We start from the raw sequence: 27,076 nt of genomic DNA, 5'->3' as shown, positions 1-27,076 counted from the left end.
TTGGCATCACGCATTTTTCTTAAAAATAAGTAAATTGAATAAAAGAATAACCTCGAACCTTCAATGACACGGTCCTCAAGCCACATGGCACACCCTGTGGTTGTTCTCTTTTGGAGATGGTTAAATGTTCAAAATTCAGAGTATAAACAGAGTTACTTATAATAAAGCAAACTAAAACATTCAAATCAGTGTCAATCTAAATAAATATGTTTATGTACCCCAGGCCCTTCTCCCTGCATGCAAAAAAATATATAATACAAACTAAATGAAATGTACTAAATCACCTTTATTAATACTAAACTGTACTAAATGCCTTATAATAGGCCTTTATAGGTTAAAAAAATTACCATAGACTACAAACTAAAGAAAATGTACTAAAATGCCTTTAAAAGCGAGATGTCGAGCATGATATCATCTACTATAATGATAATGGATTCTTATCAGTCTCTTCCAACATTTTATCCTTTCTTCTTCAATGCATATTTTGGCAATTCTGGATGGCTTCTAATTGCTAGGCCTATTAAATACCCATTGCTTTTATTTATTATGTTACAGCTCCTTTGTTTCTTAGAGGCTTTTTCATGAAGCAACAGATTATATGTATTTTCATTCTTTTTCACATGTATTTTTCATTTCTTGTTAAACAAAACTATTTTTCATTTAGGTGGTAAAATTCAGTCTAATGTAAAACACTGTTTTATAAAAAGATATTTTAGTGAAGTACTTTGAAGTCCCAAGACTGCAGGCAGAAGCCCATTCCCATGACTTACTGCTGTGTTTTGGGGTGAGCGCTGAGCCTCTAGCCTGTGTCTTCAGGTAAACAGCAGTATGGATATTGCATTGCTTGTGGCTGTTTGAGCCTCATGGCTGCACCATAAATAACAGACTATTATCATAATGGCCAGCACTTTCTTTTTTCTTCAATTCTCAGAAGTTTCTCACCAAGACTAGTCTGACCTTTCATTAACAAATTTATGTCCATTTAGCATTCTAAATAATAATTTACTTTATTACTACAAATTATTTTGAAGAGTTGTCATTGGACAAAAAGACATCATCCTTTAGCTATAATATACATCTGACTTTAGTGTTATGTATGCTGATATAGATTGTCATCCATTCATATATAATATAAGTGTGTGTGATATAAAAGAAAACACATTTTTCATTCTTTCCCACATATATAGTCATACTCTATCATGAAGTGTGAAAGGTATAAAGTTTCTGATTAAAACATTCTATATAACTAAGATTAAATAAATCAAAGGTCTTAAGAAATGGAGAAATAGAACATTTACATGGATAAGGAAACAGTATTGTTAATATGCCAGCTCTTCCCAAATTAACCTATAAATTCAATGCAATCCCAATAAAAATCTCAGCAAGTTATTTTGTAGCTATCAACACACTGATTTTAATGCTTATGTGCAAAGTCAAAAAGACCCAAAATAGAGCCCCAACCCAATGTTGAAGGGTAAGAACAAAGCGAAAGGACTAACATTACAGGAATTTAAGACTTACTAGAAAGCTACAGTAATCAAGATGGAGTGGTGTTGGCAGAAGAAGAGGCAAATAGATCAATGGAACAAAATAGACCCACACAAATGTAGTCAACTGATATTTGACAAAGGAATAAAGACAACCCTATGAAGAAAAGGTAGTATTTTCAACAAAAGATCTTGGAACAACTAAACAGATATTCACATGCCAAAAGAAAAAAATGAATCAAGACAAATACTTTACACCTTTTCCACAAATTAACTCAAACTGGATCGTAGATCCAAATATAAAATGCAAATATAATTCTAAAAAATTCTGAAAGCCTTCCCATACCCTAAACCTTAGTCAATTTGTCACGCTAAAAAATTTACAACATAGAAATATTTTTGAAATAAACATACAATTTATATGTATGCAAAAGATGAACCAGTTTCCGTCTGCTTAGAAAGATGTATCATTCACTCTTGTAATGGTAAAGTGACTTGTAACATACACACAAATATATGGCTTACAGTCCGCCAAATTTACTTATTCTCAGCTCCCATGACACAGGCCAGAATTCCTACACATATTTTAAAATGATGGATAAAGACATGAAAAATATAAAACATGAAAAATTGTTTTATATTAGGCATCAAACTGTACAGAACCTTCCCTTCTATAAGAACCAGACCTCAAATACAAAGCAGTCCTGAAGGCATTGATAGTCTTACAAAAGGAAGACAAGGTCTTCAACACCTTCTTTCTCCTTCTCCCAAACCTCCATTCCTCACCACCACCACCCTAAAAACACACACACACACACAAAATGAGTGCACTAAGGCATAAAGCCTGGGGCAGCTGGAGGAAGCAAGAACTATCCTTGTACTGCAGGCAGAAGGGGTAATCACAGATGCCTGAGGGTGAGAAGCCCAGAAGCATGTAGATGGACAGAAAAGAAAGTGCAGGCAAAGAGAGTCAAAGTGAACCTCAATTAGGGCACATTCCAGCTATGTTGGAAACAGGAGTGAACTAACTTTTAGGAAATGCTTCCCCATTTAGAACTTCAAAATTCAATTATAATCAAATAACGTTTTACAACAAAATAACAGAAAAGTGAGCAGAGTCACCAACAGAATTAACAAATGGTTTAGATTTCCAAAGACAGCAGATGTCAAAATTGACAGCCACAGAATACAGAATAGCTATATACGATATTTATAAAGGCATATGAAGGATAATGATACAACAGGAATCAATCAGGTACAAATAGAGAAAATAGAACATGTAAAAATGACAGATATAATCATGTAAATGAAAGCTTGACATTTAAGTAAACAGAAAAAGAAAATTATTAAAGTGAACTGAACAATATAACAAAGAGCTTAAAAACAATGTAACAAAAATAAATAAATAAAAGATTAAAATTATAAGAAACCCTAAGACAGAGAATAAAATAAAAAAATAAAAAGCATAATGTGTCTAATTTGAGTCTCTGAATTAAAAAATAAAAATAATTAAAATAAAATAAAGACAAATCAGTTGGGAATTGTGTAGTACTGATGAAAATCAATAATCTTATAACTACATATATCATGTTTACATGATCATAAAAATTCAAAAGATAAGATGAAGAGAAGATCCTAAGAGAGCCCAACCAGAAAAGGAGTACCCATAAAGACCAACAGTCAGCATGAGAGAAGAAATTTCAACAGTGCAAGACAGAAATGGTGAATGATTGAACACAAAATAACAATCACCTTATATAGCCAACAAAGCAGTTTTTATAGAGAAAATAATAATACAAACATTGATAAATACATACTTTTTCAAAGCAGACATTTATTATCAAGATATCCTCTCCAGTTAGGCCACAAAGAAGTGTCAATAAATTTAAGAAGACTGAAATTATATCAACTATCTTCTCTGACCATCATGTTATGAGACTAAAAATCAATTACAAGAAAAAAAACTAAAAAATATACAAACACATGGAGCATAAATAACATGTTACTAAACAATGAGATCAAGATTAACAATAGGATCAAGGAAAAAATTAAAAGATATCTATTTGAGACAAATGCAAATTGAAACACAACCCCAAATCTATATAGTACACAATGAAAGCAGTCTTAAGAGGGAAATTCATAGCAATACCAGCTTACCTCAAGATACAAGCAAAATCTCAAAAAACAATCTAACCTTACACCTAAAGGTACTAGATAAAGAAAAACAAACAAAGCTCAAAGTAAGCAGGAGAAATAAAGTAATAAATATCAGAGTGGAAATAAATGAAATGGGTACATAAAATTCTAAATTCTTTATTAAAGATATGTAATATCAAAGAGAAGCAAGAGACTTAGAGAAAATGCTTGCAACATATACAATAAATGATTGCTATTATATTTAAAGAACTCCTGCAAATCAATTAGAAAATTATCAAGAATCCAACAGGAAAAGGGCAAAAGATATGAACAATCAGTTCACAAAAATAATTTTAAAATGATAAACATAAGGAATCATTCTTTGCTTCATGAAAAATAAAGTATATACTAAAACAGCCCCAAAAAATAAGGCAAAAGATTATAAAACTAAGAGCTGCTTCTGTGAAAAGATAAACAAGATTGATAAATGTTTAATCAGGCTTCTCAAGGAAAGGTGAGAAAGGACTTACATAAATAAAAGGAGAAATGATAAAAGAGAAGTGACAATTAACACCATAGAAATAAAAGAGATTATAAGAAACTACTATGAATTATATGCCAAGAAGGTAAATAATCTTGAAGAAATGGATAAATTCCTAGAAACATACAATCTTTCAAGACTAAATCAAGTAGAAACAGAAAATCTAAACAAACCAATAATAACCAGCAAAATCAATTCAGTAATCAAAAAACTCACAACAAACAAAAGTACTGGACTAGATAACTTCACATGTGAATTGTACCAAACATTCAGAGAAGAACACCTATCCTTCTGAAACTGTTCCAAAAAATCCAAAAGGAGAAATGGCTTCCAAACTCATTTTATGAGGTCTGCATTATCCTGATTCCAAAGCCTGACAAAAACATTTTAAAGAATAAAATTGTAGACCTATCTCCCTGATGAATATGGGTTAAAAAACCCTCAACAAAATATTAGCAAACCAAATTCAGCAATATATTAGAAAGATAATAAACCATGGTCAGATTTATTCATATCAATAGATGCAGAAAATAGATTTGACAAAATCTAGCACCCATTTACAATCAAAACTCTCAGCAACATGGGAACAGAGGGAACATGCTTCAAGATAATAAACCCACAGCTAACATCATACTCAATAAGGAAAAGCAAAAGCCAAAAGCATTTCCCTTAAGATCAGAAACAGGACAAGTATGCCCATTTTCACCACTACAGAAATCAGACAAAGAGAAATAAAAGGCATTCAAATTGGAAAGAAAGTAGTAAACTCTCATTATTTTAGATGACATGATACTGTATATAGAGAACCCTAAAGATTCCACAAGAACTATTAGAACAGATAAATGAAATCAGTAAAGTAGCAAGATGCAAAATAAAAATTCAGAAATCAGTTGCATTTGTATACACCACTAATGAACTATCAAAAGGAGAAATAAAAAAAAAACAATCTCATTTACAGATACATAAAAACAAATGACCTAAAAATAAATTTAACCAAGGAGATAAAAGACCTGCACTTAGACAATAATAAGACATTAAAGAAAGAAATCAAAGAAAATACAAATAGATGGAAATGTACTGTGATCATGGATGGGAAGAATTAACATCATTAAAATGTCCACACTACCCAAAGCAATCTATAGATTCAACACAACCCCTATCAAAATACCAGTGGTGTTTTTCACAGAATTATAACAATTAATCCACAAATTTATATCAGCCACAAAAGACCCAGAATAGCCACTGCAATCATGGGGGAGAACGACAAAATTGAAAGCATCACACTACCTGATAGCAAACTATACTACAAAGCTATAGTAATCAAAACAGCATGGTACTGGCCTGAAAACAGACACATAGATCAATGGAACAAAACAGAGAGCCAGAAATAAGCCTATGCTTATGTGGACAATTAATATATGACAAAGGAGGCAAGACCATACAATGAAGTAAAGATATTCTATTCAATAAATGGTATTGGAAAAATTGGACAGATGTATACAAAAACAATAAAACTATACCACCTTCTCACACTATATATAAGAATAAACTTAAAATGGATTAAGACCGAAATGCAAGAATCAAAAACCATAAAATTCCCCAGAAGAAAATATAGGCAGTAAACTCCTTGATACTTCTCTTAGCAATATTTTTCTCTAATATATCTCCTCAAGCAAGAGAAACAAAAGAAAAAGTAGTCAACAAATGGAACTACATCAAACAAAAGCTTTTGCACAACAAAGGAAATCATCAAACAAATGTAAAGACAGCTTAGTGAATGGAAGAACATATTTGTCTTCCAATACATTCTATCCATAAGGGGTTAATATCCAAAATTTATAAAGAACTTATAAAAGTCAACACACAAAAAAAAACAATCCAATTAAAAAATGGGCATAGGACCTGAATAGAGATTTCTCCAAAGAGGACATACAGATGGCCAACAGACATATGAAAATATGCTCAACATCATCAATCATCAGAGAAGTGCAAATTAAACCACAATGAGACATCACCTCACACTTGTCAGAATAGCTATCACCAATAATTCAACAAACAAGTGCTGGTGAAGATGTGGAGAAATGGATACCCTCATGCACTATTGGCTGGATAGCAAATAGGTATAGCCACGATAGGAAACAGTATAGAGCATCTTCAAAATTAAAAATAAAACTGCCTATAACCCAGCAATTCTACTTCTGGCTATCTATCTGAAGAAACCCAAAATACTAATTCAAAATGATAAACACATCCCTATGTCCATTGCAGCATTATTTACAATAATAAAACTATAGAAGGAAACCAAGTGCCTATCAATGCATGAGTGGGTGAAAAAGCTGTGGTATATATATATATATATATATATATATATATATATATATATATATCATGAACTCGGCCATAAAAAAGACTGAAATCTTACCATTTGTGACAGCATGGGTGGACCTGGAGGGTATTATGCCAAGTGGAATAAGTCAGACAGAGAAAGACAAATACTGTATGAATTCACTTATATGTGGAATGTAAAGAACAAAATTAACAAACATAAAATTAAAACAAATTTATAGATATAGAGAACAGGCTGGTGGTTCCCAGAAGTAAGAGGTTTAGGGATTGAGTGAAAAAGGTGAAGGGATTAAGAAATACAAATTGGTACTTACAAAATAGTCATGGGGATGTAAAGTATAACATAAGGAATACAGTCAATAATATTGTAATAACTATGTATGGTGCCAGGTGGGTACTGGAAATATTGAGGAAATCACTTTGTAAATTATGTAATTGTCTAACCCAATATTCTGTACACCTGAAACTAATATAAAAAATATTAAAGTTGACTGTAATTGAAAAATAACATTTTTAAAAAGAAATCTTCTCTAAAAGAACTCTTAAGAAATTAAATAATTCTAAAAAGACTATGTGATATATGAAAGAAGGTGGACAAATATAATGGTAAACACCTTGGTACAACCAAACATACACTATTTGAAAGAATAATAAGTGTCTAATTTCTATCCTTAAAAAGACAAAAAATGGCCCTGGCCAGTTGGCTCAGCGGTAGAGTGTCGGCCTAGCATGCGGAGGACCCGGGTTCGATTCCCGGCCAGGGCACACAGGAGAAGCGCCCATTTGCTTCTCCACCCCTCCGCCGGGCCTTCTTCTCTGTCTCTCTCTTCCCCTCCCACAGCCAAGGCTCCATTGGAGCAAAGATGGCCCGGGCGCTGGGGATGGCTCTGTGGCCTCTGCCTCAGGCGCTAGAGTGGCTCTGGTCGCAACATGGCGACGCCCAGGATGGGCAGAGCATCGCCCCCTGGTGGGCAGAGCGTCGCCCCTGGTGGGCGTGCCGGGTGGATCCCACTCGGGCGCATGCGGGAGTCTGTCTGACTGTCTCTCCCTGTTTCCAGCTTCAGAAAAATGCAAAAAAAAAATATATATATATAAAAAAAATTTAAAAAAAGACAAAAAATGATATTCAATAACACTAATAAAGTCAGAAAAGAAAACTAGAGATAAAGTGTTTCAAAGTCATTTAATAAATTAGGTGTCAATAGTGACCAACTTTTAATTTTTATTATGATAAAATTTTTAGGGTGACCACCAAAATAATACTAATTAAATATATAAATTCCAAATTATCAGAGGTAAAAATATGAAAGAAAAAAATCAAGCCAAAAAAGAGTAAGGAAAGGAATTGGGACAAATAGATATCAAGGAAGTAAAATGGCCCAAGTGAGTGCATATATATCAATTATCACAATAAAATAAGTGACTGGAACTTGCCAATTAAAAGGCATATTTCCCATACTGGATTACAAAACAAAGTCCAATGTGCTATTTAGAACAGGCAGAGGTAAGCAAAAAAACACAAAAAGGTTGAAAATAAAAAAGATGAAAACATGCTATTTTAATATCTTACAAAATATGCATTAGAGAAAAATAAATTTAAGGATAAATATAAACTAATAAAATGCTTATATAGCTAGGCAATTACAACAATTTTAAACATCTATAAACCCAATAAAATAGCCTGAAAATACATAAAGTTAAAAGATATAGAACAAGAGAAGAAATAAACTAATATATCAAGAGTAAGAATTCAACTTCTCCATCCAGTTATTAATAGGTCAAGCAAACAAAACAAGTAAGACAAAAGATTTGAATGTCATATTTTAGCAAACTTGACCTAACTAACAAATACAGAATTCCATAACCAACCTCAGGAGGAACAATATTCTTCTTAAGTGCATGTGGAATATTTTTTTAAAATTATGTGCCATGCAACTTGCAAAAAATTTACAAGAAGAAAAATCAGAAACCTATGTTCTTGGATCTCAGTGATTTTAAATTAGAAGTTTATAACAAAGACATAAATTATAATTACCACATATTTGCTGGATAAAAAGAACAACTCTAACTATTGGACTGAAAAAAAATCATGATATAAATTTGAAAAGAGTCATGAAAATAGTACATATCAACACTTGAATGCTTGGAGTAAAGATGGGCCTTGGAGGGAAAGTGGTCATTTTTCAGGTTGAGCTGAATTACCTGTGGTCTGCTTGGTTTTGTTGAGTGTTAATATTTCTCAGAAACCCTTTCTATATAAGGCTCTTAGAGTTGAACAGATGAGGAATTTGTGCTAACTAGCTCTCACCAAAGTAGAGCTAGTTCTCACCTAAGGTCTTCACAGTCAAATATGATCATGACCACAGACATCCTGGCAGGCTTCAGCTGGTCCTCACTCTCCCCTGCCCCATATCCTGGTCTTCTGCCCAAATGCTGGCCACTTGTGAACAGTGGCTGAGTGTAGTTAGAGCAAAGAGTGCATTCCTAGCAGCTGTGGCTGATGCTATGCTGTGAGAACACTCCAGCACCTGAAACCCTCCTAGGCACACCCAGGAGGGAGCTCGCCCGCTATAAGGAAGTTACTCAGTGCTAACCAGGCAGCTCCCTGACCTTTTCAGTCATTGGCTTTGAAGAACACACTGTAACACCCTATAGGCTGAACCTGTGTATGTAAGCTAGCTTACTTCCTGAATAAATTGGATCTGCGTCACTGAACCTGGTCCCCGGAGTAGGGTCTCTGCGTTTCCATCATCCTCACCCCTAATGGGCCTTGTCCACATACTGGCGCCTCAAACAGGGACCCAGTTGGCACTCAAAGGACGAGTGAGTGACCTTCTGCAATGGGAAATCTTCTCTCTCACTCTTGAGCCCTGCAGGCTCAAGCCCTGTACTCCCTATTGCAGAGTAGGCAAGTTAAAGTTTGTGAAGAGGATCTCTGTACTTACTGGGAGAATCTCTCTGGTCTCAATCCCTGGATTGAGGACGCACCCCTCTGGAACCTGGTTAGTTGGGCCCAAGCTCTCCAACGCATTCATTCGGCCGAGGTACATGAAGGACAAACCTCTCCTCTTGGCCTCACTCCTGCCTTATTGGCAATACATGCCTGCTTGAGAGGTGCTCCTGCTGAGGACCCTCCGCCGGTCCATAAGGTCCTACAGGCTACTTCTCTTTCAGAGGAAACCCTACCTCCGTATTCCCCTCCCCCTGTAGAGGAAGAAAAGGGTTGGGCCAACGAGTTTGATGGACTTGCAGCTGGGTGTGCAGAAACAAAACTAGATACATTAGAAACCGCGCCATCAGCTCCATCACCCGAAGAAGCGGAAGTCACTACTTCCACATTCCCTGCTGGGGCTCAATGCCCCACCCCAGCCTATCAGATGTCATTTTCTACCCCAACTCCAACATGTGATCCCCCTGTAGACCCATGGGCCAGCCTATATGCCCCCATGTGTCTTTTTTATTTTCTCCCCTCGTTTGTCTGTCTGTTTTGTCTATTTTTCTGTATCTCTCACTCTCTCTCTTCTCCTCTCCTCTCTCTGAAATGATGCTGGAAGGACCCAGCCACGGCACAGTGGCAGTTATCACACCCTCTAACATAAGGGAGAGATTATGCTTTGTGTTTTTCAGCCAATTTGGATCCCAGGAACCCCCCCAACCTGCTTGACAGGGTTTCTTGGGCACCCACTAAGTGGTTCAGTCTTCACTCGTCCAAAGTCACAGCCCTGGCCTCCTCCACACCGACTATGCCTGAGGGGAGGAGGTCCTCAGTGCTCCAGAAGAAGACCTTGTGGCTGGCAAGCACACCCCATCACCTGGGGGGATGTGGAGGCTTTAGCGGAGCAAGCCCAGAGAATGGCCCCTGATGGGCCCCAGGCCCTGGTGCTCTGTTCTTGCTTGTGTGTTCTATAGTGATTTCTGATTCCCAGAGGCAGGCAGACCCCCACATCTGGGCTGCTTTTCCCTACCCTGGCATAATTATGCCTGTTGAACTTAATAGCCCACAGTTTCCAGCAGTATCTCCCTTGTGACAATAGTGGCCAGGAATCTCAACAGTAGAACAGCACTATATGGGGTAACTTCAGTGACCTAATGCTACTTAAGTTTACTCTGAATAATAACATTGTCCCCTCGGTGAGGTGGGTCCTCCTTTGAAATCATACTACAGTGGACTTGGCTGAAAACAGTATTATTAACCAAGGCTCAGTACTTGGCCTACAAGTCCTCCTCCCCCTAGCTACCAACAGCTGGGCCTGCTCCGCTAACCTTGCCTTCCCACTGTCACCTCTTTCCTGTGGCAAGACATTCCATTCCGTGTTTGGATGCTGGGACCTTTGTGGGAAGGGGGCGTGCATGGACCTATGTCCATCTTTTACAATCAAAATGGAACTGTGTTTAACAGCACCTGGAAGGTCTCTGTAACACAATGGGAGGGAAATGACATCCCAACCCCTAGGAGGAATCCCCTGTTTAAGACACCTGCTCTATTTCCTAACTAGTCAAACATTACAGAAGCTTGCCTCATTGTTTAATCCAGCTAATCTATTAGCATATAGTGTAATAGGTATTATAGTTGTTTTAGTTCTATTAGGGTTCCATTGCATAATGTGTAGCATTCAGAAGCTACAATAACAGCAAGCTGTCATTCATCAAGTCCAATTGGCTTTAATTAAAAGAGAAGGGAGAAATGTCCCTGTTTGGGCGCCAGCTGTGGACAAGTCCTGCCGGGAGTGAGGACGACGGAGACACAAAGACCCGACGCGGGGGACCAGGTTCAGTGACACAGATTCACTTTATTCAGGAAGTAAACTAGCTTACATACACAGGTTCAGCCTATAGGGTGTTACAGTGAGTTCTTCAAAGCCAATGGCTGAAAAGGTCAGGGAGCTGCCTGGTTAGTGCTGACTCACTTCCTTATAGTGGGCGAGCTCCCTCCTGGGTGTGCCTAGGAAGGTTTCAGGTGTGGAGTGTTCTCACAACAATGCTTCAGCCACAGGTGCTAGGAATGTGCTCTGCGCTCTACCTACAGCTGAGTGAACTCTTGGCTGCAGAAGCTCAGAAACAGTAGCTACACAGAAGCACAGATTTCCAGTCCTTTCCAATGAGCTCCTACATCTTGGTCACTCTTTGGGTGACTAGCCATGTTTATCTTCACAGATTGCTCTAAAAACTTCCATTTTTCTACCAAAACCAGTGCTTTATAAAGACTTCTTAACGATTCTGCCAATAATTATTTCCTATTTGAGAAACAGTGGCTGGCTTATTACCAAACCCCAGAACAGACTGAACATTGAACATGAACCACCAAGTCCCCATGCCATCTGAGATATCCATCACTAATAGAGAGTTGTGTGATCCTCCAGGCCATGAAACTGGGTGTGCACAAAGGCATCCCATCCATGAATGAAGGTGGGATGCAAGAGTTAGGGCTCAGATAGGTCTTGAATCACAGTAAGTTGCATGAGCAAACGATATAAACACTCGTAGCCTTTACTCCTGCTTCAACTGCCTTCTCTCTCTCTCTCTCTCTCTCTCTCTCTCTCTCTCTGAATCTGCACCTATGTCCTTATAGAAAGTTCCCTACACCTAAGGAAATAAAAATATAGCTGGTTCTGCAATATACACTAGGGCTGCCTATGAAGAGAAAATTAAAGAACCATAACTTTGAGCCCCTTACTTGTATCATCCTCCAGAGGATGAGCAACTATCTATGGCAGACTGATTACAATTGACCTCTTTCCTGATGGAAGGTGCAGCACTTTGTTCTCACTTGAGTTGAACTTCCTCTGGATTTGGGTTTTGCTATCTTGTCCACAATGCTTATGCCCAAACAACCATTGGAATTCACTGGTCTTACCCTTTACCTCTAAACAGCTTCCTCAATTGAAGGTGGAAATGAGTTTCTGAAGACTCATTTCCAGGGCCTGCCTGTGGACAATACTGTGTAGAGCTGGGAGAATGACCTCCAGGATGCAGTAGAGGCTCTGAACAGCAACAATTCATGTTACTATCCTCCCACAGCTTATGTTCATGGATAGAAAAACTTACTATAAAATATCAATTCTCAGTAATGAATCAATAGAGTCAATATAAATACTAACAAGAGCCCAATAGAATTGTTTCATATGAAGATTGTCATAGGTGATTGTAAAGTTTATATGGAAGAACAAAAGAATAACCAAGAAACTTTTATGCCTGACCTGATAGTGGCACAGTGGATAGAGCATTGGCCTAGGATGCAGAGAAACCAGGTTTGAAACCCTGAGGTAGCCGGCTTGAGTGTGGCATCATAGATCAAGTCACTGACTTGAAGCCCAAAGTCACTGGATTGAGCCCAAGGTCACTGGCTTGATCAAGGGTCACTCATTCTGCTGTGTCCCCCAGTCAAGGCACATATGAGAAAGCAATCAATGAACAACCAAGGTGCTGCAACAAAGAATTAATGCTTCTCATCTCTCTCCCTTACTGTCTATCTGTACATATATATCTGTTCCTCTGTCTCTATGTTTATCTCAAAAAAAAAAAAAGAATAACCAAGAAACTTTTAAAGGAATTGCACGTTATTTTCCCTGATTAATATACTTATTACAAAGCGTTAGTAATTATATTGTGTGTGTGTGTGCGTGTGTGTGTGTTGCAGGCATAAAAATGAAAGAAAACAAGCAATGGAAAAGAATAGTCCATAACAAACCACTCATATAAGATTTCGGTATGAGAAAAGCATAACTAAAATAGATCAGAAAAATTAATTCTTCACAATGAAAAAAAAATATATAAGTGGATCTTAAATACTGCCTCACACCACACACCTGTCATGTTTATGTAATATATGTATATTTAATATATGTGTGTTATAAAATGAATAAAGATAGAGAATGATTGCCACAAAGTGTGATATGAAACTGACTTCTGTGAATATACAGGGAAAAGGGATAGATGCAGCATACAGATACAAACACATTATTGGAAATGGTCTAGTATGGACAAGGGTTTATGGTTATTTATTTCAGCATAAACATAAAAGTGAGCCAGATAAAGATTAATAAGGATTGTGCTTGAGAATCAAAGATTAATCAAATAATAAATCCCATTCTGTGTACCTAAAGTCCAATCACAAAGGACATATGTCATATATGTTTACATTAACTGCAAGTCAATGATAGGAAAGAATTAAACATTAGATCTGCCATATGTTTGAGCTGTGTTAACATTTCTTCATTCTCTTTCATTTGCATTTACCTGATCTCTTTAGTCTATGAATTTCAAACATCAATAGCTTTTTATTGGTTCTAGTAATTAACTAGCCTAAAATTTTATGTCCTTTATAATGTCTACAAATCACTAGAAGCTGCAAATCTTAATAATTTTTCCCTCTATTTTTCATATAGCTTTAAAAAATAATACAGGATATTTAAAATACACTTACAATAATTTAGTCTTGAGAAGTAAGCACATAGGAATGGAAGCCAACACCTTTGATCTCTGGCTGGTCCTAGCTGTAATATCCCAACTTCACTGTGTCTGACAGATAATAAAGGATGTTGGTGGAAATAGATAGAGCTTCTAACTCTATGATCATGCAGTCAGGATCACACATGTCATTATAATAGTGATGACCTACTACCATCTGTAGGGCGAAGACCCTAGAGACTCGACTTATTCCTAGGACTCTCTAACACAACAATAACTATCTTGAGAAATCTCAGGAATTTCAATGATCTAAAAAAAGTTATTATGCTTTATGTCTGTATGTTTCAAATAAAATAAATTGTTCATATAATATATTTTAATTGCGCTAATAATTGAAAATTCCCATTTCAAGGACCAAGTTTTTTAAGTGACTTGGTCAACTCTAAGATACAATTGGCTGTATGCATCCCTGCCAGTCATGGCCCAGGTCTATATTCTCGTTCCCTCTTGGATTGGCATCACTGTTCATTCTAGGACCCTGGGCAGAGACAGAGAACTGGTTAACAAAGCTGCTCTGAAAGGTTTTTCAGGTTGAGACTTGCTTTACTATGTCCATCACTCTGTCCCGAGTCTGGATCCTGGGGATGAAAGTGTAAACCCAAGTAAGAAAGGGGAAGTATAAAAATTATTTGTAATATTGCCAGCAACAGTCCAGATGAACAGTTCATCTAAATCTCTTGTCATCTCCCTTCCTTGTATTTTTATTATATCCTTATACAAAGAGGGCACTGAATAAGCATTAGTAAAGTTTTAATTTGGTCAAATGGACCAAACACATGAGCTAACTCAACCACCCTTTCTCTCCTCCCAAATGCATCTGGTGGCTGCAAACCATAATCGCCAGATGTGTGTTGCTTCCCTAGTTTGGTACTGAGGAATCACGTGGTAAATATTTTATACAACACTATCAAAACTAACAAAATTGAAAAATATGAACATTCACATGAGTGTCAACTCGGCAAGAAATTTACTGCTAGGGAACGTTAAATTATGTCAAAATGTGACTTTTTTTTTTCCTGAAGTTGGAAACGGGGAGGCAGTCAGACAGACTCCCGCATGCACCCAACCAGGATCCACCTGGCATGCCCACCAGGGGGCGATGCTCTGTCCATCTGGGGCATTGCTCCATTGCAACCAAGGCCATTCTAGCATCTGAGGCAGAGGCCATGGAGCCATCCTCAGCACCCGGGCCCACTTTGCTTCAATGGAGCCTTGGCTGCGGGAGGGGAAGAGAGAGACAGAGAGGAAGGAGAGGGGTAGGGGTGGAGAAGCAGATGGGCGCTTCTCCTGTGTGCCCTGGCCAGGAATCGAACCCAGGACTCCTGCATGCCAGGCCAACGCTCTACCACTGAGCCAACCGGCCAGGGCCAAAATGTGACTTTTTTAAAAAAAATCTGTGCTTCATCTCTTTTTCTAATAACTCAAAGTTATACGCACAATAGCTTTCATATAAATAGAAACATAGTCCCTGTTCTTTTATGCCCAGGTTTTAAAATCCTAGTACTGAATTAGTTTACAATGAGAAATACAGCTACAGGACCCCTTGACAAGGAAAGGCCCCTGGGGTACAAAAATAACAACAGTAACCTACATTTAGGGGGTACAGTAGGTGTCTGCCACTGTGCTAAATGCTCCTATGATCTGAGCTCCCTGATCCTGGTGACCTCATTCATTTTATTTCACAGGTGAAGAAACTGAGGATACAGCAAACACATTAATGTGTCAGGAACATGCTGCACGTTGCAAAATAGAGTCATGGATCCAGGTCTATCAACAAGTTCTCTGCTCTTAACCAGTAGGTTACATGATGAAAAAGACAGCTGCTAAGGCAAACATACCTACACCCTATATTACAAATGTTAATTAGGCAACTATGAAATGGTTAGTGCTATGTTAAATATGGGAAGTACTATACTTCTTCCTTGAAAGAACTAACAATTAGTTGGGGAGACGAGAAAGATTCACAAAACTATCCTGCACGTCAGATGACAGGAACAACGTAGTGCTTAAACAATTCTGTATAGTTCACGAGCTTTGCAGATGTCAGAGGCAGAAACCAATGCTGACAGGGTGCTCAGCTAAGGCTGTGCTGCGCACGCTCTAGAACCTGAGAGTGTTCCCATGCCAACGTCAAGTTCTAGAAAGGAGGGCTGTGCCAGTGGATTACACACAAACACCCAGCTCTGACGCTCCTATCACTAATAGTTACTGATCAAACATCCCAGTTAATACAACCATAAAACACCTTTAATTCAGTAATAGATCAGCTATCACAGTGTTATTACCTCTTAAATAGAATGTTTGATTTAAAATTATCAGTAAGTTTCACAAACAGTTTGATCGGAATGGATTTTATATGCCACCGTATTTATGCCAGGGAGTGCTCAGACAACGGAAGCAAAGCCACAAGGGGATCCTCTGCTTAATAGGGAAGACGCTGGGGCTATTCAGCAAATGAGAATAAATGATGCCTCACCTCAGTAAGCTCATTATAAGGAAGCATCTCTACCCAGATTCTTTTAACATTAAAGAGAAGAAAAGGGAAATATAACTCCATTACATAGAATAAAGGTTGAAAATGCTCACATCAGTATGAAATTTCAGCAGGAAGACAGCTTTTGTGCCAGGGCCAGAGATGGGCATTCTAGACCTTCAGTGAGCTCTAGAAGAGTTCACCCAGGAAAGGTCAAACATGTTTCACCCAGTGAAATCACTATGGTGGCATTACCTTGAAGAAATGAGCTAACTTCTTTTGGTCTGTTTCCTCATCTGTAGAATGAGAGCCCTTCCAACTCTAATGCTATGTGGCTATGTGTTCTGTTCCTTCAGTGAAAATGCAACTACAGAAGACTCATTAATGACAATAGTTCCTGGGAACATATTCTGTGTCAGGCATTATTCTAAGTGATTCATTAATTTGAACCATCACCTTAAAAGGCAGGTACCATTTCATTTACAAACAAAAAAACTAGGGCGTAGAGAGGTTAAACAATTTTTCCAAGATTAGAGAGACGGAAAGGGACAAAGCCAAACTGATAAATGCGTTGAACCAGACTTGTCTCTGCCTTTGTTAAATGAAGAAAGCAAGGTACTGTGCATATATTTAATTATGCACTTTAATATCCACTGGCTGCTTCCAAAGTCCTTTCTTGCTATCCCTCTAAATTGCAACTACCTTTCCTGCAGAAAATTATAGTTTTCCTTGTCTTCTGTTTATACTACAGTTAAACTATAAATAAAATGATTTAGTGAATTACAAATACCTTCCAACTAAGATTTTCCTGCATATATAGAAATGCTCAAGCCTGACCAGGTGGTGGCACAGTGGATAGAGCATCGGACTGGGATGTGGAGGACCCAGGTTCAAGACCCCAAGGTCGCCAGCTTGAGTGCAGGCTCATCTGGTTTGAGCAAAGCTCACCAGCTTAGACCCAAGGTCACTGGCTCGAACAAAAGGTTACTTGGTCTGCTGTAGCCCCCGGGTCAAGGCACGTATGAGAAAGGAATCAATGAACAACTAAGGTGTCGCAACGAAAAACTGATGATTGATGCTTCTCATCTCTCCCCATTCCTGTCTGTCTGTCCCTATCTATCCCTCTCTCTCTGTCTCTGTAAAAAAAATAAAAGAAATGCTCAAAAAGATGTATCTTTAGCTACCGCTACTCCAATTCCTCAGTATTTCCCTCCATCTCCAGAATTACGGGACTAGAGAAAGTATGCATAGAATTTCTTGCTTCTTCCAGGAGATGACAGGTGTTCACCTGCGTTCTCTAACCTTCCAGCCCTCCAAAAAGTGTTGAAGGATTGACTTTTCCTCATGGACATTCTTCCACCCACTGAGGACACTGAAGTGTTGTCTGCAATAATAAAGTCATTGGGGTGGTTAGTTGGTTCGTTGGTTTGAAAGAATTATGATTCTTTAGCTATAAAAAGACAAAAGAAGCACTCTGATATGTCAGCCCCTAGAAAAATCCCTAATATTGGAAATTTGATTGTAATAAAAAGTACTTATGGTCATTGTTTTAAAGATTTTGTACGCTAAATTACAGTAAATTCAAGAAGTTAGATCATATTCTCAGTCAAAATCATATTCATTAAAGTACATACATATTTAATAAGCCCTGGCCGGTTGGCTCAGTGGTAGAGCATCAGCCTGGCATGCAGGAGTCCTGGGTATGATTCCTGGCCAGGGCACACAGGAGAAGTGCCCATCTGCTTCTCCACCCCTCCCCCTCTCCTTCCTCTCAGTCTCTCTCTTCCCCTCCCGCAGCCGAGGCTCCATTGGAGCAAAGTTGGCCCGGGCACTGAAGATGGCTCCATGGCCTCTGCCTCAGGTGCTAGGATGGCTCTGGTCACAACAGAGCAACGCCCCAGATGGGCAGAGCATTGCCCCCTGGTGGGCATGCCGGGTGGATCCCGATCAGGCGCATGTGAGAGTCTGTCTGCCTGCCTCTCCGTTTCCAACTTCAGAAAAATACAAAAATACACACACACACACACACACACACACACTCATATAGCTTTCAGTATCATACCAAATAGCACACAAAAAATCTATTTCATTGTAATATCTAACCACTTAAAACTTATGGAAATACAATTTTTCTATTCCAGTTGAAATATTGACTATTTCTTTCTTTTTTTTTTTTTTCATTTTTCTGAAGCTGGAAACAGGGAGAGACAGTCAGACAGACTCCCGCATGCGGCCGACCGGGATCCACCCGGCACGCCCACCATGGGGCGACGCTCTGCCCACCAGGGGGCGATGCTCTGCCCATCCTGGGCGTCGCCATGTTGAGACCAGAGCCACTCTAGCGCCTGAGGCAGAGGCCACAGAGCCATCCCCAGCGCCCGGGCCATCTTTGCTCCAATGGAGCCTTAGCTGCGGGAGGGGAAGAGAGAGGCAGAGAGGAAAGCGCGGCGGAGGGGTGGAGAAGCAAATGGGCGCTTCTCCTGTGTGCCCTGGCCGGGAATCGAACCCGGGTCCTCCGCACGCTAGGCCGACGCTCTACCGCTGAGCCAACCGGCCAGGGCCTGACTATTTCTAATTATAAATTTTAGCCAAAACAAACCTGGCTAGAGCAAGCTGGTATTTTGACAAACAAACAAACAAAAAAGTCAACCTTTCCTAACAATGACAGGCAATTTTTGAGAAAGCTGTCTGAGTCAAGGTCAAGACATAATAAAGGAGAGAGGTTTTACTTCTGAGAAAGGGTTTTCTTACATTAAGTAACATGAATCAGTCCTAGAAAATGAAGTAACATCATAAGACTTAGACTACTTAAAGTTTGGTCTCATTAATTCCTGGTTTCCCAAGGTCAGGGGTAATGTTTAGTTTGCTCATCATGTCCAGTGCTATCATTAGAAATTTCCATGATAAGTACTGGAAAATATTTTCATATTATTAAACAGAGTTTAAAAATTCTAGACATGCTATCATAGGTTCATTTACTTTATTTCATGTTTAGATAATTCTTAATACATATGGAGTTAAACTTATTGAATAGCTTGTTATGCAGCAAATAGTTAAGATGGTGAAGTCTCCATTCAGGATTTATTTTTACAGTACAATAAAAAGACTGAGGATTACTATAACTTCACGATCGATGGTGCAGAATCATGGGTTGACCATAGATTGAAATTAAATGAAACTTAATAATGTCAATTAGAAATATACAAAGTCAAGGCAAAGGTTACTTTTTCTTTTTAATAGGGATTTCCAACCACTTTATGCAAAGGCAATTACATATAGCAAAAAATAAAATAAAATCACTAGGTACTGGGCTGATGCTAAGATCATTCTGCAATCCAAATGTTCTCAGATCTCTGGATGGGCGTCAAGAAATCTGCCAGACTTTTTCTACTATAAGAACTGATGAAAATCAAAATCAGGCAGATTCATGGGAAAGAAGGAATCTATCCAGGATTGCAAGCAGCAAAAATAGATCTGCTGAGCTCCTGAATTACATCAGAGCCTAGCTATTCTAGTAAAGTGCTGGAAGATGGACACCTGGGCAGGCCCCAAGCAGCTGTCTCCATCTCCCAAGGTAGATGTCTCAGAAGCCAGGCTCGTCTCAGCCTGAGAAATGAACTCACACCTCTCTATGCAAACACTGCTCTGTGTTAACACTATCCCACCTTCTAATGCTCCTACCCCAACCATCTTTAACTATCTGGATGGAGAACATATTTTGAAAAGAGGAATTACTATCCATAACATCACTAACAGCAAAAGAGAAATGAACTGTCAGTGGCTCAAAATTGTCCCAGTTCCTCCTAAGGTCCAGTTTTGGAGGATGTGGCCCATTCTTCCCAGGATTTCCCACTTCCCATTCAGCGTGCAGCCCCAGTTCCCACCTGAAGCTAGCTTTCCCACTACCCTCTCTGGTTATGGAACATGTCTGCACAGCCTGTCACCTCCTGAAGGATTTACAAAGTAGTCAGACCATGGGCCAGGTAAAGCAAAAGACCAGGACTCATCTGGATATCAGCCTGGGCTCCAGTCACAGAACAGAAAGTGCCCATTTTGTGCTTAAAATGATTTAGCTGAATGGCAGGGAAGTGTAGAAATAATTGATTGATCAAGGAAAAGTAAAATTGCCTGTGTAAACTTTATAAAAGGCAACCACTCCAGCATGTGAAATGGATCATAAAGGAATTGTGTAAAGAAACACAAATACTGTTGAAAGATCAAGACAAACCAGAGAAGGGTGCTTTCAGCTTCACTCCACTGAATCTCTGATTGGCCCATTCAGGAACATCTATATGAAGGAGGTCAAAGAAATTAAAGATCTGTGTCATAGCAAACAAAGCGATGTGTGTAGGGGAGGTATGAACTTCCCACTTGTCCTTAAATAAATTAATTGCACTATAAATAGGCCATCACCTGCTCCTCCTTTTCCACTTAGAAGAGAACAAGCCAGAACAGGTTCGCATTACAGGTTCAACAGAATCACCAACAGCTATGTCCTGGCAAAACAGATTTCCACTGGAAAGCTGACATGTTTTCTTCCCTGACAGTACTGGAACAAAAAGGAGATGCATTTAGAGAAGCTGCTTGCCAGCGAGACTGAGAAGTCTCTCTCCAAGTTTTTTTTTGCTCCTGAAAGTGGTGAAGAGTGATAAAGATGCCACTTCCAGCAGCACTGGATGCTCGACGGGTTATAAGGATGTAACCCGGGTTATAAGGATGCTGCACTGCCCTGAACTCACACCCAGGATACGGGATCTAAAGGTCCTCTCTGCTCTCTGCTTTAAGAGCCAGTTAGGACGTGTGGCATCATGATCTCTCCTACACTCTGCTTTTAGTTCTAACCTCACTGTGTTCCAGCAGAAGACAGCATCCCCTTTAGCAGTGTGGGAAAAAAGAAAACGCTACTTTTTAAAAGAACCTGGTGATGGTAAGTTTTCCAGTGCAGAACGTTTGAGCACCATCTGGCTCAGGATATCAGAAACAAATTGCCAAATACCAAAGACAGCTATTTTGCACACTGAGTGAAACCTGAGCAAACATCCACGTCCTTGCTCAGTGGACACAAATGTAGGTGCATATTTATAGTCTAAGCTTAAAAAAAATATATCGTTCAGTAGGTACATCCCCAGATCAACCACTGCCCAGAAAAATCTCACTGGGTAATCGATGCCTGCCCCCAAATCTACACAAACATATCTAGGCGGTGCAAAAGTTTGAACTACACAAACAGAAGGATCAGTGACAGGAAGTTTACCGCCATCTACAGATTTTTCCCTCACTGCTCAAGGGAGCGAGTTAAGGATTTCTTCTTGAAAATTACAAATTGGCATCAGCTGTTGGGTTGCATGACGCTACTACTGATGAAATCTACTTTAACAATCTGTATACAGCAGTACACACGGCTAACTACCGTTCTAGAGATAGGTAAGCACCGTCGTGCGTTACTTACAGACTCAAAGGATGCGGCTTCACAACAGGTCAACACCACATTCCTTTCTGTCTAGAGGACTCAACACACACGGATTTAAAGGCAACGATGGACGGTTATATACTTTTTTACATGTTCCTCCTTGGTAACCACTTTCTCAAGCCAGGCTTTTTACAGAGTTAAAATAACAAACAATTCGAACGGAAACACCAGCTGAGGGGCCGTGCAGTGGCCTCGTACAGCCGGGGGTTGGTCTGGATGGAGACCCATCGGGGTGGATGCGGCAGGTAGGGGCGCGAGTGCGGAGCGCAGCGGAGTTTGCCTGCGGGTGCACAGAGAGGGGAAAACGCACGCCCCGCGTTCCGTCTGGTGGACACCCTGGCAACTTTATTTTGGACAGAACCGTCCAAGGAAACTTTTCTTGTGCCCGAAGCCCTTGCTTGCGGCAGGCCGGCCGCGGGCAGGCGAGAGGGACAGGGAGCTGAGCGGAAAGAGCCGCCCGGGGCGGGAGGTAGCTCCGCGAGATCCGTCCCTCTTCCCCCGGGGTCCGGGAAGGCGCGGGGGCCGGTCCCGCAGGGAGGCCACTCACCAGCCGGAGCGCGAAGAAGACGGCGAGCAGGGCGAGGCAGGAGCCCATGACGATGAGCAGCAGGAAGACGATGAGCGGGTGCTGCTGGCTCATGCAGTAGTAGGACTCGTACAGCCAGTCCCGGGACCGCTGCAGACCGTCGTCGCCGCCGCCGCCGGCCGCCGCCTCGGCGCGGTCCCGCAGGTAGCGGCGGCGCCGCATCGCCTCCTGCCACATCGGGGCGGCTCGCAGGGAGCCGGCCGAGCGAGCCCGGCCCGGGGCTGCGCCGCCCGCTCGCCCGCCGCTGCCCGCGTCCCACCCCCGCGCCGCCTCGGTCGCCCGGCTGCCCGCGGCCGGAGCTGCGCGCAGGGGCCTTGGCGCGGGCGGAGCTCGGCGCCCGGGGTTGGGCGCTGACGCGCGGGCGAGGGCCGGGCGGCGGCCTTGGGGGCAGCTCCCAGCGCCGCCGCTGTCGCCGCGGTGCGAAAGGGGGCGGGTGCGACAGGGGCCCCTCGGCCCGCCTCTCTCCACCCCGCACAGTGCAGCCCGGCCTCTCACCGCCGCCGCCCCCCGACGGCCCGTCTGGCGGATGGGAAGGAGTGCGGAGAGGGGTGTGTGTGTGTGGGGGGGGGGTCACTGGCCGCGCCCCACCGAGCGTCCCCTCCTTCCGCCCTCCCACACTCCGCCACAGCGCCCCCACTACCTCGGATCACAGCCGGGGGGTTCCCACTCGCAGCCCCACTCTCCGCTTCCCACTGCGCCCAGGGCGTCTGGCCTCCAGTCCACTAGCTCCCAACGCGACAGGGAGGGATACTCCCACCCTCCAGGGCCCCCGACCACTGGGTGGGCTGCGGGAGCCCAGAGGTACTCCCATCTCTTCTCCCCGATCTCTGAGCGCAGCAGGGAGGAGACGCCTATTCCTGAGTAGCCCCTACTCAGGGTACAGCGGAGACTCACTACTTGTCACTCTCTGGGGGAACTGAAGGGGGGTTCCACTTCCCATCCCCCTTCTTAGTGGGTAGGGTTTCTCACCCACCTCTTCTAGGGTGGGCTTCCCACGCTCCTTCCCGCTGTTACAGAGGCGCAAGGGACTTCCCTGTGGAGACAAAACGGCACTGGGACGCTGAGTCTCCTCAGCGGAGAACAGTCCCCGAATGCGCAGTGGAGGAGTGAGGCGGCGGTGACTAAGTGCTATACCCCGCCACGTCCTCGGAGGCAACCCCACTTGCGTCCTTCACTTTGCAGCTGAAGTCACACTTTGGAGGTACCCAGTGGGCTAAGATTTTCCTAATCAGAGGTTTAGGGGGCGCACTCTGGTCGGTCAGGGTCCCATGGAACCCCTTCTGCCTGGCGGAAAGGGCGCTGAAGGCGCGCCAAAGGAGCCAGGTTGAGCGCTGGAGTTGTCGGGGTGAGCTCTAGGATTCGCCCCCTTCACGCCACCTTGAGGGACCGGGCGGGAGGCGCCAAAGACGCAGCTGAAGCCACGTGGGGGCAGCGTTCCCTCTCAACACGCCTGGGAGTGGAGACCTCTGGTCCTTGCCCTGGATGACAGGGGCGTCACACCGCCGCTCTTCCAAAGGAGCCCATCCTTCTAGAGCATTTTTCATATCCGAGTGTTGTCTGGCCCAAAGATCAGCAAATCTCACCTCCTCTCAAAGCCTAAGGAATCCATGGCACAGCGACCCTGCCCTCTTCTGACACCAACAAACAGCCCACGGGTAGTTTCTAGGCACGCGTGGTCTCTTTCAGTAGATGACCAGCGCTCAAGACTGGATTCTGGCACACCTGACTTCTCGGAAACCTTCCTGAACCGTCCCGCTCCCCGCTCAGGCTGCCCCACTCCTGAGCGAGGACATGTGATCTGGGTAGCTGTGTGCCGGTGACCAGGACCCAGGCCATGCAAGAATAGAGGACCGCGAGCTTTCCTAGGGAGGGGGTGGGGGTATTTTTAGCAGCAGTTAAAGCCTGTTCTGCCCAGGGGTGATTGACCAGAGAAAGGCACAGCTCTGCCACCCGCGGTGTTGGGGGAGAGGAGGGCTGAGAGTGAGATAAAGGGTTGAGCTGGGGACTGGGCCTGTGCACTGGATCCTTGGCCCAGGGTCCTGCCCCACCAGGCTCCACCTGGTCAAGGGCCTTCCCTCCTTCCCACACCAGGAGACAAGGAGAAATAGGACAAGGAAATGTATGGGAAAAGTTCCCCCCAATGTCTGCTGTTGCTCCTACAACCCATATTCGACAGTCCTGGAGTAAAAAGGAAACTCTGTCCTCTGTTGGGTTAGTTGTCTGAAGTCTAGACCCTGCCTTGCCTGCTTTTTCTTTTACATTACACCACACTCGTCAACTATATCCAGATAATTTCCATCTCAGCCTTTCCTGCTGGCCTAAACCCACCCACTGGACTCAGTTCTTTCTTTTGGAGCAGAGGATTCTTGGGTTTTGGTGGTTCTGAGAGCAAGCTGCCAAGACAAATCGCACTGACAAACATCTAGAACCTGATCTCTCATAAGAGGACACATTTGAGAGAGAAGTTGGCCACAGTTTCTGCTGTGTGGATTCTCTTTACTTCCCCAGCTCTGCCCAAGGTCTTTCTGGGTTTTGTAAACCAAAATTAATTTTAGACTGTAATAAAGAATTAAAAAAAAAACTTATTTGAGGAAATAGAGCTTGAGTCTGGGAGACACAGATTCAGGCAGCAGCCTAAATTGTGTTCCCGAAGAGGAGGCCACCTTGCACGGCCCAGGTTTCCAATTCTGTCTGGTTTCTCTTTTCCTTTTTCTTATTTATAGTATTATCCAAACCGGGACACTTCTGATTGGCTCAACTCTCCCAGTTTTCATTGGTCAGTATTATGTGTCCTAATTGGTTGTTATAGGGCAATTCTGATGGGCTGGACAGGTCTTAGTCCATTGTTCCAAAGAGGTACCAGAAAGACTCATAAAATTATGTTTTTGGCTGCGGTAAATGAGCAGGGCATTCTGCAAGAAGCCAGGAGTTCAGTCTGAAGTTCTTTCCAGTATATGGAGTGTGGGAGAAACTCCTGTCAGCAAATGGCCACTAGACTTTTATTGTTCACTAAATTTGGGCCCTGGATGGGCTATCTGGAGTCCATCTCAGCAGATGAATTTCTTCTCTTGGTTTGCATCAAATGGATCTTTCTTCTCAGAGTCCACAATTTGGGCAGAGCCGTGCATTTCCAGTCCTCTCCTGTTGGAGCAACAGATCCATTATTCATCTCGTCTCCAATTCTTGATGCTTCTTCACCCTTTGTGCTAATAACCGTCTGCTTTCACCAACTCAAAAAGGATGGAAAATGAAATAATCTGTAATTTAGGTGTCTGGAAAAAGAACTGAAAGACTTGTGAGGGAAAAGTAAAGGTTTAATTAATTATTTTCTCCTTCGTTCCTGGGGGGAAGTCGGGTATTTTTAACAATGAGTATCTATACCAAATGTACATAATCCACATGTTAAAGGGATTATTGTGAGGCTTTGAGGAGATTTTGTAAATGCAGGGTTAAATAATTATAGAAACTCTGAATGGAGGGAATTTTGCACATTTAAGCCTTATGACATTTTTTATCACTTATTCATTCATTTGTTCATTCAACAAATATTCACTTTTTGACCACCATGTGCCAGATGTTAAGAGAAAAAAAAAAACCTATTCTGGGACCCTTGTAGGAATTTCCAATGTACTACTTTAAGAAAGTTTACAAAACTAACAAAAATAAACATTCATCTCCATCTTCCCCAAACATTTTACATCTCATCATCACAGAAAAAAGGCTGTTAAAGAAATAGAATATAAAAATCAAGGATATTTCCTGCTTCCCTAAGATTGTATCAGATTTTTTTGTTTGGTTTTAGCTTTGATGCTTATTTTTATGGGGACCTCTGCTGTTGCATAATGTCGAATACAAAATAAAATGTGAACCAGCACAATCATTATAGTTATTCTATCAATCTTTCTTGAATTAACAGCACAAAGGATGTCTTTTTTTAAAAAAGTCCAAATAGTTTCTCTTTGAAAAAAAAATATTAATAACCCACAAACAGCATGAAGTGAAATGAAAAATGTCCTTTAGTACAAAGTCAGGAGCAGGAAGTACAAGCTCCCGCAACTAAAGGGTACACTTAAGGAACAGTCTACTTCCTTCCCACATCTTTGGGGTAGCAGGGTTACGTGTGCAGAACAAAAGGGTTCTCTCATTAACTTACACCGTATCAACTTATTTGTGACAAAATGCATAAAGAAACCGACTGTGAAAGCTCTAACAGGACCTAAGGGAGCAAAAGAAAAAATATGAGCATTAGGAAGGAGACTTCATTTTTCCTGGAACGCTAGAGGGCAGCCCTCCCTCCTCAGAACCTAGCAGACTGGCAGGCAAACCTATGGGTGTGTGACTTAGGCTTTTGCATAGGCCCCACACTTGGTTTAAGGGGCTGCTGTCACCATCTTGAAGTTCTCGGTAATTTTTCAACAAGAAGTCACACATTTTCATTTTCCCCCGGGGCCCTGCAAATTAGAGAGCCGGTCCTGCCAGCTGGTGACACTAACCAGTACATACTCCCATCTCTGCCTGCGTGCGGAGCCTCCGGGGTGCAGGCTTGAGAACAAGCAGGCAGGGACCGCAG

General features: G+C 41.5%; 1 protein-coding gene across 2 annotated transcripts in view; it reads right to left on the bottom strand.

Annotated features, from left to right (window-relative positions):
• ADCY2 (adenylate cyclase 2) overlaps nt 1–22,823 on the bottom strand; it is a 420,264-nt gene extending 397,441 nt beyond the window's left edge. For both annotated transcript variants that reach the window (XM_066243472.1, XM_066243482.1), the window contains exon 1: nt 22,468–22,823. In XM_066243472.1, coding sequence (XP_066099569.1) covers nt 22,468–22,683 — 216 coding nt within the window. In that variant the 5' untranslated portion in view covers nt 22,684–22,823. The remainder of the gene's footprint in view (nt 1–22,467) is intronic.
• Nucleotides 22,824–27,076: the final 4,253 nt, after the last annotated feature.

The sequence above is a fragment of the Saccopteryx bilineata genome, chromosome 1 (genome assembly GCF_036850765.1).
Source record: "Saccopteryx bilineata isolate mSacBil1 chromosome 1, mSacBil1_pri_phased_curated, whole genome shotgun sequence".
NCBI classification, from domain to species: Eukaryota; Metazoa; Chordata; class Mammalia; order Chiroptera; family Emballonuridae; genus Saccopteryx; species Saccopteryx bilineata.
Note: the sequence above shows the minus strand (reverse complement) of the source record. Positions and strands in the feature narration are given on the sequence as shown.